Genomic DNA, 18,863 nt, shown 5'->3' with positions numbered 1-18,863 from the left:
GGGGATGGTCTGTTAATATAGCACTGTGCCATGCCAGGGGATGGTCTGTTAATATAGCACTATGCCATGCCAGGGGATGGTCTGTTAATATAGCACTGTGCCATGCCAGGGGATGGTCTGTTAATATAGCACTGTGCCATGCCAGGGGATGGTCTGTGTGGAACATTAATCTGCTTATGTTCCCATTTTTATAATAGTCAGCAAAAAGTGTTTCTTGATTTTCCATAAGGAGCTTTTTTTCCCTTCTCATTTTTTTTTACATCCAGGGGGTTCTGTATTGTAATGACAGTACGTGGCAGGGTTCTGTATTGTAATGACAGTACATTACAGGGTTCTGTATTGTAATGACAGTACATTACAGGGTTCTGTATTGTAATGACAGTACATTACAGGGTTCTGTATTGTAATGACAGTACATGGCAGGGTTCTGTATTGTAATGACAGTACATTACAGGGTTCTGTATTGTAATGACAGTACATTACAGGGTTCTGTATTGTAATGACAGTACATGGCAGGGTTCTGTATTGTAATGACAGTACATGGCAGGGTTCTGTATTGTAATGACAGTACATGGCAGGGTTCTGTATTGTAATGACAGTACATGGCAGGGTTCTGTATTGTAATGACAGTACATGGCAGGGTTCTGTATTGTAATGACAGTACATGGCAGGGTTCTGTATTGTAATGACAGTACATGGCAGGGTTCTGTATTGTAATGACAGTACATGGCAGGGTTCTGTATTGTAATGACAGTACATTACAGGGTTCTGTATTGTAATGACAGTACATTACAGGGTTCTGTATTGTAATGACAGTACATGACAGGGTTCTGTATTGTAATGACAGTACATGACAGGGTTCTGTATTGTAATGACAGTACATGACAGGGTTCTGTATTGTAATGACAGTACATTACAGGGTTCTGTATTGTAATGACAGTACATTACAGGGTTCTGTATTGTAATGACAGTACATTACAGGGTTCTGTATTGTAATGACAGTACATTGCAGGGTTCTGTATTGTAATGACAGTACATTACAGGGTTCTGTATTGTAATGACAGTACATTACAGGGTTCTGTATTGTAATGACAGTACATGACAGGGTTCTGTATTGTAATGACAGTACATGGCAGGGTTCTGTATTGTAATGACAGTACATGACAGGGTTCTGTATTGTAATGACAGTACATGACAGGGTTCTGTATTGTAATGACAGTACATGGCAGGGTTCTGTATTGTAATGACAGTACATTACAGGGTTCTGTATTGTAATGACAGTACATTACAGGGTTCTGTATTGTAATGACAGTACATTACAGGGTTCTGTATTGTAATGACAGTACATTACAGGGTTCTGTATTGTAATGACAGTACATTACAGGGTTCTGTATTGTAATGACAGTACATTACAGGGTTCTGTATTGTAATGACAGTACATTACAGGGTTCTGTATTGTAATGACAGTACATGGCAGGGTTCTGTATTGTAATGACAGTACATTACAGGGTTCTGTATTGTAATGACAGTACATGGCAGGGTTCTGTATAGGGCGGCGCACAATTTGGCCCAGCGTCGTCCGGATTTGCCCGGTGTAGGCCTTCATTGTAAATAAGAATTTGTTCTTAACTGACTTGCCTAGTTAAATAAAGGTACAATTAAAAATAAAATAAAATTGTATCGCCACTATTGTAATAACCAGCGGGGCTTCAAAGGTCTGCACACCTCAGTGCTGATTGAAGTAGCAGTCAGAACTCTATTCTGTCCTAGCAAGCTCGGTTAGCATTCTCTCTCTACCTTGATGTCTAAATACTCTCTCTCTCTCTACCTTGATGTCTAAATACTCTCTCTCTCTCTCTACCTTGATGTCTAAATACTCTCTCTCTCTCTCTACCTTGATGTCTAAATACTCTCTCTCTCTACCTTGATGTCTAAATACTCTCTCTCTCTACCTTGGTGTCTAAATTCTCTCTCTCTCTACCTTGGTGTCTAAATTCTCTCTCTCTCTCTACCTTGACGTCTAAATACTCTCTCTCTCTCTCTACCTTGATGTCTAAATACTCTCTCTCTCTACCTTGATGTCTAAATACTCTCTCTCTCTCTACCTTGATGTCTAAATACTCTCTCTCTCTCTACCTTGATGTCTAAATACTCTCTCTCTCTACCTTGATGTCTAAATACTCTCTCTCTCTCTCTACCTTGATGTCTAAATACTCTCTCTCTCTCTCTCTCTCTCTCTACCTTGATGTCTAAATACTCTATCTCTCTCTCTCTACCTTGATGTCTAAATACTCTCTCTCTCTACCTTGACGTCTAAATACTCTCTCTCTCTCTACCTTGATGTCTAAATACTCTCTCTCTCTCTCTACCTTGATGTCTAAATACTCTCTCTCTCTCTCTACCTTGATGTCTAAATACTCTCTCTCTCTCTACCTTGATGTCTAAATACTCTCTCTCTCTCTACCTTGATGTCTAAATACTCTCTCTCTCTCTACCTTGATGTCTAAATACTCTCTCTCTCTACCTTGATGTCTAAATACTCTCTCTCTCTCTACCTTGATGTCTAAATACTCTCTCTCTCTACCTTGATGTCTAAATACTCTCTCTCTCTCTACCTTGATGTCTAAATACTCTCTCTCTCTCTACCTTGATGTCTAAATACTCTCTCTCTCTACCTTGATGTCTAAATACTCTCTCTCTCTCTACCTTGATGTCTAAATTCTCTCTCTCTCTCTACCTTGATGTCTAAATTCTCTCTCTCTCTCTACCTTGATGTCTAAATTCTCTCTCTCTACCTTGATGTCTAAATTCTCTCTCTCTACCTTGATGTCTAAATTCTCTCTCTCTCTCTACCTTGATGTCTAAATTCTCTCTCTCTACCTTGATGTCTAAATTCTCTCTCTCTCTCTACCTTGATGTCTAAATACTCTCTCTCTCTCTACCTTGATGTCTAAATACTCTCTCTCTCTACCTTGATGTCTAAATACTCTCTCTCTCTCTCTACCTTGATGTCTAAATACTCTCTCTCTCTCTCTACCTTGATGTCTAAATACTCTCTCTCTCTACCTTGATGTCTAAATACTCTCTCTCTCCACCTTGGTGTCTAAATACTCTCTCTCTCTCTACCTTGGTGTCTAAATACTCTCTCTCTCTCTACCTTGATGTCTAAATACTCTCTCTCTCTACCTTGGTGTCTAAATACTCTCTCTCTCTACATTGATGTCTAAATACTCTCTCTCTCTCTACCTTGATGTCTAAATACTCTCTCTCTCTACCTTGATGTATAAATACTCTCTCTCTCTCTCTACCTTGGTGTCTAAATACTCTCTCTCTCTCTACCTTGGTGTCTAAATACTCTCTCTCTCTCTACCTTGATGTCTAAATACTCTCTCTCTCTCTCTACCTTGATGTCTAAATACTCTCTCTCTCTCTCTACCTTGATGTCTAAATACTCTCTCTCTCTCTCTACCTTGATGTCTAAATACTCTCTCTCTCTCTCTCTCTCTCTACCTTGATGTCTAAATACTCTCTCTCTCTCTCTACCTTGATGTCTAAATACTCTCTCTCTCTCTCTCTCTCTACCTTGGTGTCTAAATACTCTCTCTCTCTCTACCTTGATGTCTAAATACTCTCTCTCTCTCTCTCTCTCTACCTTGATGTCTAAATACTCTCTCTCTCTCTCTCTACCTTGATGTCTAAATACTCTCTCTCTCTACCTTGATGTCTAAATACTCTCTCTCTCTCTCTCTCTACCTTGATGTCTAAATACTCTCTCTCTCTCTACCTTGATGTCTAAATACTCTCTCTCTCTCTCTACCTTGATGTCTAAATACTCTCTCTCTCTCTCTACCTTGATGTCTAAATACTCTCTCTCTCTCTCTACCTTGATGTCTAAATACTCTCTCTCTCTCTCTACCTTGATGTCTAAATAATCTCTCTCTCTCTCTCTCTACCTTGATGTCTAAATACTCTCTCTCTCTCTCTCTCTCTACCTTGGTGTCTAAATACTCTCTCTCTCTCTACCTTGATGTCTAAATACTCTCTCTCTCTCTCTCTCTCTCTACCTTGATGTCTAAATACTCTCTCTCTCTCTCTACCTTGATGTCTAAATACTCTCTCTCTCTCTCTACCTTGATGTCTAAATACTCTCTCTCTCTCTCTACCTTGATGTCTAAATACTCTCTCTCTCTCTCTACCTTGATGTCTAAATACTCTCTCTCTCTCTCTCTACCTTGATGTCTAAATACTCTCTCTCTCTCTCTCTCTACCTTGATGTCTAAATACTCTCTCTCTCTCTCTCTCTCTCTCTACCTTGATGTCTAAATACTCTCTCTCTCTCTCTACCTTGATGTCTAAATACTCTCTCTCTCTCTCTCTCTCTCTCTCTACCTTGATGTCTAAATACTCTCTCTCTCTCTCTACCTTGGTGTCTAAATACTCTCTCTCTCTCTCTCTACCTTGGTGTCTAAATACTCTCTCTCTCTACCTTGATGTCTAAATACTCTCTCTCTCTCTACCTTGATGTCTAAATACTCTCTCTCTCTACCTTGATGTCTAAATACTCTCTCTCTCTCTACCTTGATGTCTAAATACTCTCTCTCTCCCTTGGTGTCTAAATACTCTCTCTCTCTCTACCTTGATGTCTAAATACTCTCTCTCTCTCTACCTTGGTGTCTAAATACTCTCTCTACCTTGATGTCTAAATACTCTCTCTCTCTCTCTACCTTGATGTCTAAATACTTTCTCTCTCTCTACCTTGATGTCTAAATACTCTCTCTCTCTCTCTACCTTGGTGTCTAAATACTCTCTCTCTCTACCTTGATGTCTAAATACTCTCTCTCTCTCTACCTTGATGTCTAAATACTCTCTCTCTCTCTACCTTGATGTCTAAATACCCTCTCTCTCTCTACCTTGATGTCTAAATACTCTCTCTCTCTCTACCTTGATGTCTAAATACTCTCTCTCTCTCTACCTTGATGTCTAAATACTCTCTCTCTCTCTACCTTGATGTCTAAATACTCTCTCTCTACCTTGATGTCTAAATACTCTCTCTCTCTCTCTACCTTGATGTCTAAATACTCTCTCTCTCTCTCTACCTTGATGTCTAAATACTCTCTCTCTCTACCTTGATGTCTAAATACTCTCTCTCTCTACAGATGTCAACATCCTGAGGTTTTTCTTCAACCTTGGTGTGAAGGTAATGACTCAACTACAGTGCATAACAGCGTATCTTGGTACCTCTTAACAAGCGTCTATAAATACACCACTGACCAACACACTTGTACTATTTCCCCCTCCCCCTCCCCTCCAGGCGTTCACCAACCCCATGTGGCCCCCCCACTCTTACATCCTCCCTCTTCACCAGGCTTACAGCATGCAGCCCAAACTTCCCTCAGTCTCCCTCCCCCTTTCCCACTGGTACCCCTCCCACTCCCCCGCTGTGACCCACACCCCTCCCACCTCCCACCCCCCCACCGCACCCCAGGAGGGGTACGGACACCCCCACCCTCAGTACCCCCCCTCAGGTTTGGGGGGCCTCCATCTCCATGACCACCTCCAGAGACCAACCCTCCAATCAGCTACAGAGCCTCCCCAGCATGTGGAGTTCCGATACGGGCAGGATGGTCGCTCCGGCCTGGGGTATCCATCCAACCTTAATGCCCACCCTGCCACAACCCAACCCATGCCGCTCCAGGCCCGTATGGGCGTCTCTATACCCTGGTGTAGTAACGTTGCCCCACGACCAAACACCTACACTGGGATATGCTCCTTACCCACACCCAAGACACAATACCCTCCACCAGCACCCCGACCTTCACCTCCCAACCAGTACCCGCCTGCACCCCAACCCTCTACCCACACCTCCCAACCTCAATCTCAGCCCTACCCTCCAGCTCCAGCCGCCACCCCCCACTCTCCTCCCTCCGTACCCCAGTACCCCTCAGCGTCTCTGGGGTACTACCCCGCTCCGAGGCTGCCCAGTGGGAACCAGAGCCAGACCCCACTGGATCCTCACCCCGCCAGCGGTGCCTCTTGCCTGGGTATGAGGTCCAGGCACAGCCCCCTGGAGAACCGTCATGCTAATACTACCTCTGTTATCAATATTACTACTGAAGCTGCTGTTACTTCATTGTCGTCTACTGCTGCCTACACAGAGAGGGGTGAGTGCTGACTTCTTCACATTTTTATGGGATCGATTTTTTTGGTTCCAACTTTATCACTCTTTTTACTTGTTCACGCAAAGATTTAGAGTTGGAACACGTTCTCTCCCGTTACTAAACAGAGAGGATTTAGTTGAACACGTTCACTCCCGTTACTAAACAGAGAGGATTTAGTTGAACACGTTCTCTCCCGTTACTAAACAGAGAGGATTTAGTTGAACACGTTCTCTCCCGTTACTAAACAGAGAGGATTTAGTTGAACACGTTCTCTCCCGTTACTAAACAGAGAGGATTTAGTTGAACACGTTCTCTCCCGTTACTAAACAGAGAGGATTTAGTTGAACACGTTCTCTCCCGTTACTAACAGAGAGGATTTAGTTGAACACGTTCTCTCCCGTTACTAACAGAGAGGATTTAGTTGAACACGTTCTCTCCCGTTACTAACAGAGAGGATTTAGTTGAACACGTTCTCTCCCGTTACTAAACAGAGAGGATTTAGTTGAACACGTTCTCTCCCGTTACTAACAGAGAGGATTTAGTTGAACACGTTCTCTCCCGTTACTAAACAGAGAGGATTTAGTTGAACACGTTCTCTCCCGTTACTAAACAGAGAGGATTTAGTTGAACACGTTCTCTCCCGTTACTAAACAGAGAGGATTTAGTTGAACACGTTCTCTCCCGTTACTAAACAGAGAGGATTTAGTTGAACACGTTCTCTCCCGTTACTAAACAGAGAGGATTTAGTTGAACACGTTCTCTCCCGTTACTAAACAGAGAGGATTTAGTTGAACACGTTCTCTCCCGTTACTAAACAGAGAGGATTTAGTTGAACACGTTCTCTCCCGTTACTAAACAGAGAGGATTTAGTTGAACACGTTCTCTCCCGTTACTAACAGAGAGGATTTAGTTGAACACGTTCTCTCCCGTTACTAACAGAGAGGATTTAGTTGAACACGTTCTCTCCCGTTACTAACAGAGAGGATTTAGTTGAACACGTTCTCTCCCGTTACTAAACAGAGAGGATTTAGTTGAACACGTTCTCTCCCGTTACTAACAGAGAGGATTTAGTTGAACACGTTCTCTCCCGTTACTAAACAGAGAGGATTTAGTTGAACACGTTCTCTCCCGTTACTAAACAGAGAGGATTTAGTTGAACACGTTCTCTCCCGTTACTAAACAGAGAGGATTTAGTTGAACACGTTCTCTCCCGTTACTAAACAGAGAGGATTTAGTTGAACACGTTCTCTCCCGTTACTAAACAGAGAGGATTTAGTTGAACACGTTCTCTCCCGTTACTAAACAGAGAGGATTTAGTTGAACACGTTCTCTCCCGTTACTAAACAGAGAGGATTTAGTTGAACACGTTCTCTCCCGTTACTAAACAGAGAGGATTTAGTTGAACACGTTCTCTCCCGTTACTAAACAGAGAGGATTTAGTTGAACACGTTCTCTCCCGTTACTAAACAGAGAGGATTTAGTTGAACACGTTCTCTCCCGTTACTAAACAGAGAGGATTTAGTTGAACACGTTCTCTCCCGTTACTAAACAGAGAGGATTTAGTTGAACACGTTCTCTCCCGTTACTAAACAGAGAGGATTTAGTTGAACACGTTCTCTCCCGTTACTAAACAGAGAGGATTTAGTTGAACACGTTCTCTCCCGTTACTAAACAGAGAGGATTTAGTTGAACACGTTCTCTCCCGTTACTAACAGAGAGAGGGGACAGACTTTTAGAGCTGGGCGATATGAACAAAAATTCATATAAATTGACTGAATGATGTTGATAAATAGAATATTATGTTTATAACATTTATGTGCACCACAGTATAAAATAAAAAGACCCTTAAAACGATTACTTTGAATGTTGTAGCAATCACCCATATTAGCAAACTCATTTCATTTCAAGCCTTACATTTCTCTAGTAGGGCCCTTTTTTAAAGTTATTTATCGTAATCAACGATATCAGCAAAATGTCCAGGATTTAGTGGTCGGTTTGGTCGCGCTCTAATGTTGGGTTTATTGTCTCAGCTCTACAGAATGTTCCTGCGGGCTTCACAGACAGAGGACAGGGAGACATGAAGACGTCTGGCACTCTTCCTCCTAATGAGCAGGTAGAAGTCTTGATGGGGCGGTCATGGGTCATGGTTAGATGGGATACAGCTTATGCCAAATTGATGGGGCGGTCATGGGTCATGGTTAGACGGGCTACAGCTTATGCCAAATTGATGTAAAAGGTGCATGGTCGGGGAGAATGTTTTGCATTTTAGCTAAACCTTACCCCTTTCCTAACTTTAACCTAAATCTTCGAAACTGCTGCGAAAAGTCACTTTTGACCATCTGCTCAAAACCACAGGAATGTTATTTACATCTTGGGTTGTTGGGTCCTATTCATTAGTCCAGTAATGTTATTTACATCTTGTTGGGTCCTATTCATTAGTGCAGTAATGTTATTTACATCCTGAGTTGTTGGGTCCTATTCATTAGTGCAGTAATGTTATTTACATCCTGTGTTGTTGGGTCCTATTCATTAGTGCAGTAATGTTATTTACATCCTGAGTTGTTGGGTCCTATTCATTAGTGCAGTAATGTTATTTACATCCTGAGTTGTTAGGTCCTATTCATTAGTGCAGTAATGTTATTTACATCCTGTGTTGTTGGGTCCTATTCATTAGTGCAGTAATGTTATTTACATCCTGAGTTGTTGGGTCCTATTCATTAGTGCAGTAATGTTATTTACATCCTGAGTTGTTGGGTCCTATTCATTAGTGCAGTAATGTTATTTACATCCTGAGTTGTTGGGTCCTATTCATTAGTGCAGTAATGTTATTTACATCCTGAGTTGTTGGGTCCTATTCATTAGTGCAGTAATGTTATTTACATCCTGAGTTGTTGGGTCCTATTCATTAGTGCAGTAATGTTATTTACATCCTGAGTTGTTGGGTCCTATTCATTAGTGCAGGAATGTTATTTACATCCTGAGTTGTTGGGTCCTATTCATTAGTGCAGTAATGTTATTTACATCTTGGGTTGTTGGGTCCTATTCATTAGTGCAGTAATGTTATTTACATCCTGAGTTGTTGGGTCCTATTCATTAGTGCAGTAATGTTATTTACATCCTGAGTTGTTGGGTCCTATTCATTAGTGCAGTAATGTTATTTACATCCTGAGTTGTTAGGTCCTATTCATTAGTGCAGTAATGTTATTTACATCCTGAGTTGTTGGGTCCTATTCATTAGTGCAGTAATGTTATTTACATCCTGAGTTGTTGGGTCCTATTCATTAGTGCAGTAATGTTATTTACATCTTGGGTTGTTGGGTCCTATTCATTAGTGCAGTAATGTTATTTACATCCTGAGTTGTTGGGTTCTATTCATTAGTGCAGTAATGTTATTTACATCCTGAGTTGTTGGGTCCTATTCATTAGTGCAGTAATGTTATTTACATCCTGAGTTGTTGGGTCCTATTCATTAGTGCAGTAATGTTATTTACATCCTGAGTTGTTGGGTTCTATTCATTAGTGCAGTAATGTTATTTACATCTTGTTGGGTCCTATTCATTAGTGCAGTAATGTTATTTACATCCTGAGTTGTTGGGTCCTATTCATTAGTGCAGTAATGTTATTTACATCCTGAGTTGTTGGGTCCTATTCATTAGTGCAGTAATGTTATTTACATCCTGAGTTGTTGGGTCCTATTCATTAGTGCAGTAATGTTATTTACATCTTGTTGGGTCCTATTCATTAGTGCAGTAATGTTATTTACATCCTGAGTTGTTGGGTCCTATTCATTAGTGCAGTAATGTTATTTACATCCTGAGTTGTTGGGTTCTATTCATTAGTGCAGTAATGTTATTTACATCCTGAGTTGTTGGGTCCTATTCATTAGTGCAGTAATGTTATTTACATCTTGGGTTGTTGGGTCCTATTCATTAGTGCAGTAATGTTATTTACATCCTGAGTTGTTGGGTCCTATTCATTAGTGCAGTAATGTTATTTACATCCTGAGTTGTTGGGTCCTATTCATTAGTGCAGTAATGTTATTTACATCCTGAGTTGTTGGGTCCTATTCATTAGTGCAGTAATGTTATTTACATCCTGAGTTGTTGGGTTCTATTCATTAGTGCAGTAATGTTATTTACATCCTGAGTTGTTGGGTCCTATTCATTAGTGCAGTAATGTTATTTACATCTTGGGTTGTTGGGTCCTATTCATTAGTGCAGTAATGTTATTTACATCCTGAGTTGTTGGGTCCTATTCATTAGTGCAGTAATGTTATTTACATCCTGAGTTGTTGGGTCCTATTCATTAGTGCAGTAATGTTATTTACATCCTGAGTTGTTAGGTCCTATTCATTAGTGCAGTAATGTTATTTACATCCTGAGTTGTTGGGTCCTATTCATTAGTGCAGTAATGTTATTTACATCCTGAGTTGTTGGGTCCTATTCATTAGTGCAGTAATGTTATTTACATCTTGGGTTGTTGGGTCCTATTCATTAGTGCAGTAATGTTATTTACATCCTGAGTTGTTGGGTTCTATTCATTAGTGCAGTAATGTTATTTACATCCTGAGTTGTTGGGTCCTATTCATTAGTGCAGTAATGTTATTTACATCCTGAGTTGTTTTGTCCTATTCATTAGTGCAGTAATGTTATTTACATCCTGAGTTGTTGGGTTCTATTCATTAGTGCAGTAATGTTATTTACATCTTGTTGGGTCCTATTCATTAGTGCAGTAATGTTATTTACATCCTGAGTTGTTGGGTCCTATTCATTAGTGCAGTAATGTTATTTACATCCTGAGTTGTTGGGTCCTATTCATTAGTGCAGTAATGTTATTTACATCCTGAGTTGTTGGGTCCTATTCATTAGTGCAGTAATGTTATTTACATCCTGAGTTGTTGGGTCCTATTCATTAGTGCAGTAATGTTATTTACATCCTGAGTTGTTGGGTCCTATTCATTAGTGCAGTAATGTTATTTACATCCTGAGTTGTTGGGTTCTATTCATTAGTGCAGTAATGTTATTTACATCCTGAGTTGTTGGGTTCTATTCATTAGTGCAGTAATGTTATTTACATCCTGAGTTGTTGGGTTCTATTCATTAGTGCAGTAATGTTATTTACATCCTGAGTTGTTGGGTCCTATTCATTAGTGCAGTAATGTTATTTACATCCTGAGTTGTTAGGTCCTATTCATTAGTGCAGTAATGTTATTTACATCCTGAGTTGTTGGGTCCTATTCATTAGTGCAGTAATGTTATTTACATCCTGAGTTGTTGGGTCCTATTCATTAGTGCAGTAATGTTATTTACATCTTGGGTTGTTGGGTCCTATTCATTAGTGCAGTAATGTTATTTACATCCTGAGTTGTTGGGTTCTATTCATTAGTGCAGTAATGTTATTTACATCCTGAGTTGTTGGGTCCTATTCATTAGTGCAGTAATGTTATTTACATCCTGAGTTGTTGGGTCCTATTCATTAGTGCAGTAATGTTATTTACATCCTGAGTTGTTGGGTTCTATTCATTAGTGCAGTAATGTTATTTACATCTTGTTGGGTCCTATTCATTAGTGCAGTAATGTTATTTACATCCTGAGTTGTTGGGTCCTATTCATTAGTGCAGTAATGTTATTTACATCCTGAGTTGTTGGGTCCTATTCATTAGTGCAGTAATGTTATTTACATCCTGAGTTGTTGGGTCCTATTCATTAGTGCAGTAATGTTATTTACATCTTGTTGGGTCCTATTCATTAGTGCAGTAATGTTATTTACATCCTGAGTTGTTGGGTCCTATTCATTAGTACAGTAATGTTATTTACATCCTTAGTTGTTGGGTTCTATTCATTAGTGCAGTAATGTTATTTACATCCTGAGTTGTTGGGTCCTATTCATTAGTGCAGTAATGTTATTTACATCTTGGGTTGTTGGGTCCTATTCATTAGTGCAGTAATGTTATTTACATCCTGAGTTGTTGGGTCCTATTCATTAGTGCAGTAATGTTATTTACATCCTGAGTTGTTGGGTCCTATTCATTAGTGCAGTAATGTTATTTACATCCTGAGTTGTTAGGTCCTATTCATTAGTGCAGTAATGTTATTTACATCCTGAGTTGTTGGGTCCTATTCATTAGTGCAGTAATGTTATTTACATCCTGAGTTGTTGGGTCCTATTCATTAGTGCAGTAATGTTATTTACATCCTGAGTTGTTGGGTCCTATTCATTAGTGCAGTAATGTTATTTACATCTTGTTGGGTCCTATTCATTAGTGCAGTAATGTTATTTACATCCTGAGTTGTTGGGTCCTATTCATTAGTGCAGTAATGTTATTTACATCCTGAGTTGTTGGGTTCTATTCATTAGTGCAGTAATGTTATTTACATCCTGAGTTGTTGGGTTCTATTCATTAGTGCAGTAATGTTATTTACATCCTGAGTTGTTGGGTTCTATTCATTAGTGCAGTAATGTTATTTACATCCTGAGTTGTTGGGTTCTATTCATTAGTGCAGTAACGTTATTTACATCCTGAGTTGTTGGGTCCTATTCATTAGTGCAGTAACGTTATTTACATCCTGAGTTGTTGGGTCCTATTCATTAGTGCAGTAATGTTATTTACATCTTGTTGGGTCCTATTCATTAGTGCAGTAACGTTATTTACATCCTGAGTTGTTGGGTCCTATTCATTAGTGCAGTAATGTAATTTACATCCTGAGTTGTTGGGTCCTATTCATTAGTGCAGTAACGTTATTTACATCCTGAGTTGTTGGGTCCTATTCATTAGTGCAGTAATGTTATTTACATCTTGTTGGGTCCTATTCATTAGTGCAGTAACGTTATTTACATCCTGAGTTGTTGGGTCCTATTCATTAGTGCAGTAATGTTATTTACATCCTGAGTTGTTGGGTCCTATTCATTAGTGCAGTAATGTTATTTACATCCTGAGTTGTTGGGTCCTATTCATTAGTGCAGTAATGTTATTTACATCCTGAGTTGTTGGGTCCTATTCATTAGTGCAGTAATGTTATTTACATCCTGAGTTGTTGGGTCCTATTCATTAGTGCAGTAATGTTATTTACATCTTGTTGGGTCCTATTCATTAGTGCAGTAATGTTATTTACATCCTGAGTTGTTGGGTCCTATTCATTAGTGCAGTAATGTTATTTACATCCTGAGTTGTTGGGTCCTATTCATTAGTGCAGTAATGTTATTTACATCCTGAGTTGTTGGGTTCTATTCATTAGTGCAGTAATGTTATTTACATCCTGAGTTGTTGGGTCCTATTCATTAGTGCAGGAATGTTATTTACATCCTGATTTGTTGGGTCCTATTCATTAGTGCAGTAATGTTATTTACATCCTGTGTTGTTGGGTCCTATTCATTAGTGCAGGAATGTTATTTACATCTTGTTGGGTCCTATTCATTAGTGCAGTAACGTTATTTACATCCTGAGTTGTTGGGTCCTATTCATTAGTGCAGTAATGTTATTTACATCCTGAGTTGTTGGGTCCTATTCATTAGTGCAGTAATGTTATTTACATCCTGAGTTGTTGGGTCCTATTCATTAGTGCAGTAATGTTATTTACATCCTGAGTTGTTGGGTCCTATTCATTAGTGCAGTAATGTTATTTACATCCTGAGTTGTTGGGTCCTATTCATTAGTGCAGTAATGTTATTTACATCCTGAGTTGTTGGGTCCTATTCATTAGTGCAGTAATGTTATTTACATCCTGAGTTGTTGGGTCCTATTCATTAGTGCAGTAATGTTATGTACATCTTGTTGGGTCCTATTCATTAGTGCAGTAATGTTATTTACATCCTGAGTTGTTGGGTCCTATTCATTAGTGCAGTAACGTTATTTACATCCTGAGTTGTTGGGTCCTATTCATTAGTGCAGTAATGTTATTTACATCCTGAGTTGTTGGGTCCTATTCATTAGTGCAGTAATGTTATTTACATCCTGAGTTGTTGGGTCCTATTCATTAGTGCAGTAATGTTATTTACATCTTGTTGGGTCCTATTCATTAGTGCAGGAATGTTATTTACATCCTGAGTTCATATATTCCCATATCAATGAATTCTCAAATATTGTATTTTCTGTTACGATGTGTGCACTGAACTGACATGCATGATTGTGGATAATGTTCAGAAGACGGGAATTAAATAGTCTATAATGCGCATCACCACAGCAGCTTTAACTCAGACGGCAGTGTGTAGCTTACTGTAGCTGCTGGTAAAGTCACCACAGCAGCTTTAACTCAGACAGCAGTGTGTAGCTTACTGTAGCTGCTGGTAAAGTCACCACAGCAGCTTTAACTCAGACAGCAGTGTGTAGCTTACTGTAGCTGCTGGTAAAGTCACCACAGCAGCTTTAACTCAGACGGCAGTGTGTAGCTTACTGTAGCTGCTGGTAAAGTCACCACAGCAGCTTTAACTCAGACAGCAGTGTGTAGCTTACTGTAGCTGCTGGTAAAGTCACCACAGCAGCTTTAACTCAGACAGCAGTGTGTAGCTTACTGTAGCTGCTGGTAAAGTCACCACATCAGCTTTAACTCAGACAGCAGTGTGTAGCTTACTGTAGCTGCTGGTAAAGTCACCACAGCAGCTTTAACTCAGACAGCAGTGTGTAGCTTAAAACAATCAGACAGACCAATCGGTGCGCCCCACGGGCTAAACGTCCATCCTATATTTTAGATGGTGTCAGTATCAATTTATTTTCATTAATTCAATTTTAGGGGACTAAAATTGGTGAAGCTTGCCGTTTAAAACATGTACAAAATGATCCTCTTTCCTTAAAAGCATTATGGTCATGACTTTCTTAAATGAGAGGGGAGGTTCACTTGGTCCCGCAGACGATTGATCTGAGATCGACTTAAGTTTCAGTCATGGGTTTTTGTTGTTGTTGCTTTAACCCCTGTGTATAGATATTGAGGGTTTCTGATTTGTATTTTTGTATTGTTGCTAAACTAATCTCTCTCTCCTCTCTCTACCCCCCTCTCTCTACCCCCTCTCTCCTCTCTCTACCCCCCCTCCTCTCTCTACCCCCTCTCCCCTCTCTCTACCCCCTCTCCCCTCTCTCTACCCCCTCTCCCCTCTCTCCTCCCCCCTCTCCCCTCTCTCCTCCCCCCTCTCCCCTCCCCCCTCTCCCCTCTCTCCTCTCTCTCTACCTCCCTCTCTCTACCCCCTCTCTCTACCCCCCTCTCTCTACCCCCTCTCTCTACCCCCTCTCCCCTCTCTCCTCTCTCTCTACCTCCCTCTCTCCTCTCTCTACCCCCCCTCTCTACCCCCCTCTCTACCCCCCTCTCTCCTCTCTCTCTACCCCCTCTCTACCCCCCTCCTCTCTCTTCCCTCTCTACCCCCTCTCTCTACCCCCCCTCTCTCCTCCCTCTCTACCCCCTCTCTCCTCTCTCTCTACCCCCCTCTCCTCTCTCTCTACCCCCCCTCTCTACCCCCTCTCCTCTCTCTCTACCCCCCTCTCTCCTCTCTCTACCCCCCTCTCCCCTCTCTCCTCTCTCTACCCCCCTCTCCCCTCTCTCCTCCCCCCTCTCCCCTCTCTCCTCTCTACCCCCCTCTCCCCTCTCTCCTCTCTACCCCCCTCTCTCCTCTCTCTACCCCCCCTCTCCTCTCCTCTCTCTACCCCTCTCTCCTCTCTCTCTACCCCCCCTCTCCTCTCTCTACCCCCCTCTCTCCTCTCTCTCTACCCCCATCTCTCCTCTCTCTACCCCCCTCTCCCCTCTCTCCTCCCCCCTCTCTCCTCCCCCCTCTCCCCTCTCTCCTCCCCCCTCTCCTCTCTCTCTACCTCCCTCTCTCCTCTCTCTACCCCCCTCTCTCCTCTCTCTCTACCCCCCTCTCTCCTCTCTCTACCCCCCCTCTCCTCTCCTCTCTCTACCCCCCCTCTCCTCTCCTCTCTCTCTACCCCTCTCTCCTCTCTCTCTACCCCCCCTCTCCTCTCTCTACCCCCCTCTCTCCTCTCTCTACCCCCATCTCTCCTCTCTCTCTACCCCCCCTCTCCTCTCTCTACCCCCTCTCTCCTCTCTCTACCCCCCTCTCCTCTCTCTACCCCCCTCTCCTCTCTCTCTACCCCCCTCTCTCCTCTCTCTCTACCCCCCCTCTCCTCTCTCTACCCCCCTCTCTCCTCTCTCTCTACCCCCATCTCTCCTCTCTCTCTACCCCCATCTCTCCTCTCTCTACCCCCCTCTCTCCTCTCTCTACCCCCCTCTCTCCTCTTCTCTACCCCCTCCCACCCCTCTCTCTACCCCCCCTCTCTACCCCCCCTCTCTACCCCCCCTCTCTACCCCTCTCTCTACCCCCCCTCTCTACCCCCCCTCTCTACCCCCCCTCTCTACCCCTCTCTCTACCCCCCCTCTCTACCCCTCCTCTCTACCCCTCTCTCTCCTCTCTCTCTACCCCCCCTCTCTACCCCCCTCTCTCCTCTCTCTCTACCCCCTCTCTCCTCTCTCTACCCCCCTCTCCTCTCTCTCTACCCCCCTCTCTCCTCTCTCTACCCCCTCTCTCCTCTCTCTACCCCCCTCTCCTCTCTCTACCCCCTCTCTCTACCCCCCCTCTCTACCCCTCTCTCTCTACCCCCCTCTCTCCTCCCTCTCTCTCTACCCCCCTCTCTCCTCTCTCTCTACCCCCCCTCTCTCCTCTCTCTACCCCCTCTCTCTCTACCCCCCTCTCCTCTCTCTCTACCCCCTCTCTCCTCTCTCTACCCCCTCTCTCTACCCTCCTCTCTCTCTACCCCCCTCTCTCCTCTCTCTACCCCCCTCTCTCTACCCCCTCTCTCTCCTCTCTCTCTACCCTCTCCTCTCTCAGGTCACATGGGTCCCAGAGGGTCACCTGACAACAGTAAGTGCCGAGGCCATGTTCAAGGATGTATCTGTCGGCATGGCGACGCAGGGCGCGGGTGACGCCCCCATGACTCAGAGAGGGGCAGAGTTCAACATGAAAATGACCAACGAGACGACGACGACGGGGAGCTGGAGCGAGGGGGTGGTGACTTCATATTCAGTGACTCCAAGCGGCGAAACTTCATTGGACGGAGACTGGGAGGGAGGGGAGGGGCTCGGCCCTAATGACCCCACCCTCAGAAACGGAACGTTGTTCTACAGTCGCTCCTACAGAGGAGGAGGGGGGAGGGGAGGACACGAGGAGGGAGGAGGAGGGGGAGGGGGAGGGGGAGCTAGAGGGTATAGAGAGAACCGTTGGAGGGGGGAGAGACGGGGGGGAGGAGGTTACCGAGGAGGGGAGAGGAGAGATAACAGGGACGGTTTCCGGGAGCGAGGGGACAGGAGGCAGGAAGGCAGAGGAGACTACCAGGGGTACGGCGCTTCTAAAGGACAGAATGGGAGGGGCCGGGGGAGGGGCTTCCACTACAATCAACAGCAATCCAATGGCAAAGAGGCGGGCTACTCTAGCGGGCTAAGGAACGCCCCTAATACAGATTTGTGAGATTTGATTGGCTGATATGGCTCGTTATTTTTTGAGATTGTGTTTATTTTTTGTTTAGTGGATTTCTGATTCTGATCTGGTATTTTAATCGTCTGATTTGTGGGACTATCTAGCTATCGTTGAACCTTTTCTTTTCTTTTTTTTTTGGTCAAGTGTCTTTTTTTCTCTGTGATATTGGTGCCATCTGGACTGCTGTGTTCCAAATGGCACCCTATCCCCTATTTAGTGCACTACTTTTGATTTGCCCCCATTGTGTGTCATTTGGGATGCTGGACATATTTTCTTTAGATCTCCTCTGAAATATGTTATTCCTGTACAGATAGATGTTATTCCAGATAGTTGTTTTGCATTTTCTATACATTTAATAAAACGTTGCTGTATTATTAGTCCATTGCCTTTTTTCTGTTTCAAAAATAAATAAATAAAAGTTTAAGCACTTCTTCCTGCTGCAATGGAATAAGCAGCGTCCCAAATGGCATCCTATATAAATGAATAAATAGGGAATAAATACAGTTCATTTGGGAAGTATTCAGACCCCTTGACTTTATCCACATTTTGTTACGTTACCGTGTTCTAAATTGATGAAATAGATAAAAATACTACACCCGATACCCCATAATGACAAAGCGAACAGGTTTTTTATAGTTTTTTTGCTAATTTATATTTTAAAAAAAATAATAATGTATTTACATAAGTATTCAGACCCTTTGCTATGAGACTCGAAATTGAGCTCAGGTGCATCCTGTTTCCATCATCCTTGAGATGTTTCTACAACTTGATTGTAGTCCATCTGTGGTAAATTCAATTGATTGGACATGATTTGGAAAGGCACACACCTGTCTATAAAAGGTCCCACAGTTGACAGTGCATGTCAGAGCAAAAACCAAACCATGAGGTCGAAGGAATTGTCCGTAGAGCTCCGAGACAGGATTGTGTCGAGGCACAGATCTGGGGAAGGGTACCAAAACATTTATGCAGCATTGAAGGTTCCCAAGAACACAGTGGCCTCCATCATTCTTAAATGGAATACGTTTGGAACCACCAAGACTCTTCCTAGAGCTGGCCGCCCGGCCAAACTGAGCAATCGGGGGAGAAGGGCCCCATAAGGTATTGTATTTTTAATAAATCTACACAATTTTTTATAAAAACCTGTTTTCGCTTTATGGGGTATTGTGTGTAGATTGATGAGGAAAATGTTTTATTTAAACTATTTTAGAATAAGGAAAAAGGGTCTGAATACTTTCCGAATGCACTGTATGTACA

General features: G+C 42.5%; 1 protein-coding gene across 1 annotated transcript in view; it reads left to right on the top strand.

Moving 5' to 3' along the window:
• Window positions 1-17,981, top strand: part of LOC311115251 (uncharacterized protein) — a 31,972-nt gene extending 13,991 nt beyond the window's left edge. The window contains exons 6-9 of the mRNA XM_084190446.1: window positions 5,157-5,197; window positions 5,312-6,161; window positions 8,189-8,271; window positions 16,965-17,981. Of these exons, the coding sequence (XP_084046572.1) occupies window positions 5,157-5,197; window positions 5,312-6,161; window positions 8,189-8,271; window positions 16,965-17,600 (1,610 nt within the window). The 3' untranslated portion in view covers window positions 17,601-17,981. The remainder of the gene's footprint in view (window positions 1-5,156; window positions 5,198-5,311; window positions 6,162-8,188; window positions 8,272-16,964) is intronic.
• The last annotated feature ends 882 nt before the right edge of the window (window positions 17,982-18,863 follow it).

The sequence above is a fragment of the Coregonus lavaretus genome (assembly GCF_964263955.1).
Source record: "Coregonus lavaretus genome assembly, contig: HAP1_SCAFFOLD_3739, whole genome shotgun sequence".
Lineage (NCBI taxonomy): Eukaryota > Metazoa > Chordata > Actinopteri > Salmoniformes > Salmonidae > Coregonus > Coregonus lavaretus.
This window is presented reverse-complemented; position numbering and strand designations above follow the sequence as displayed.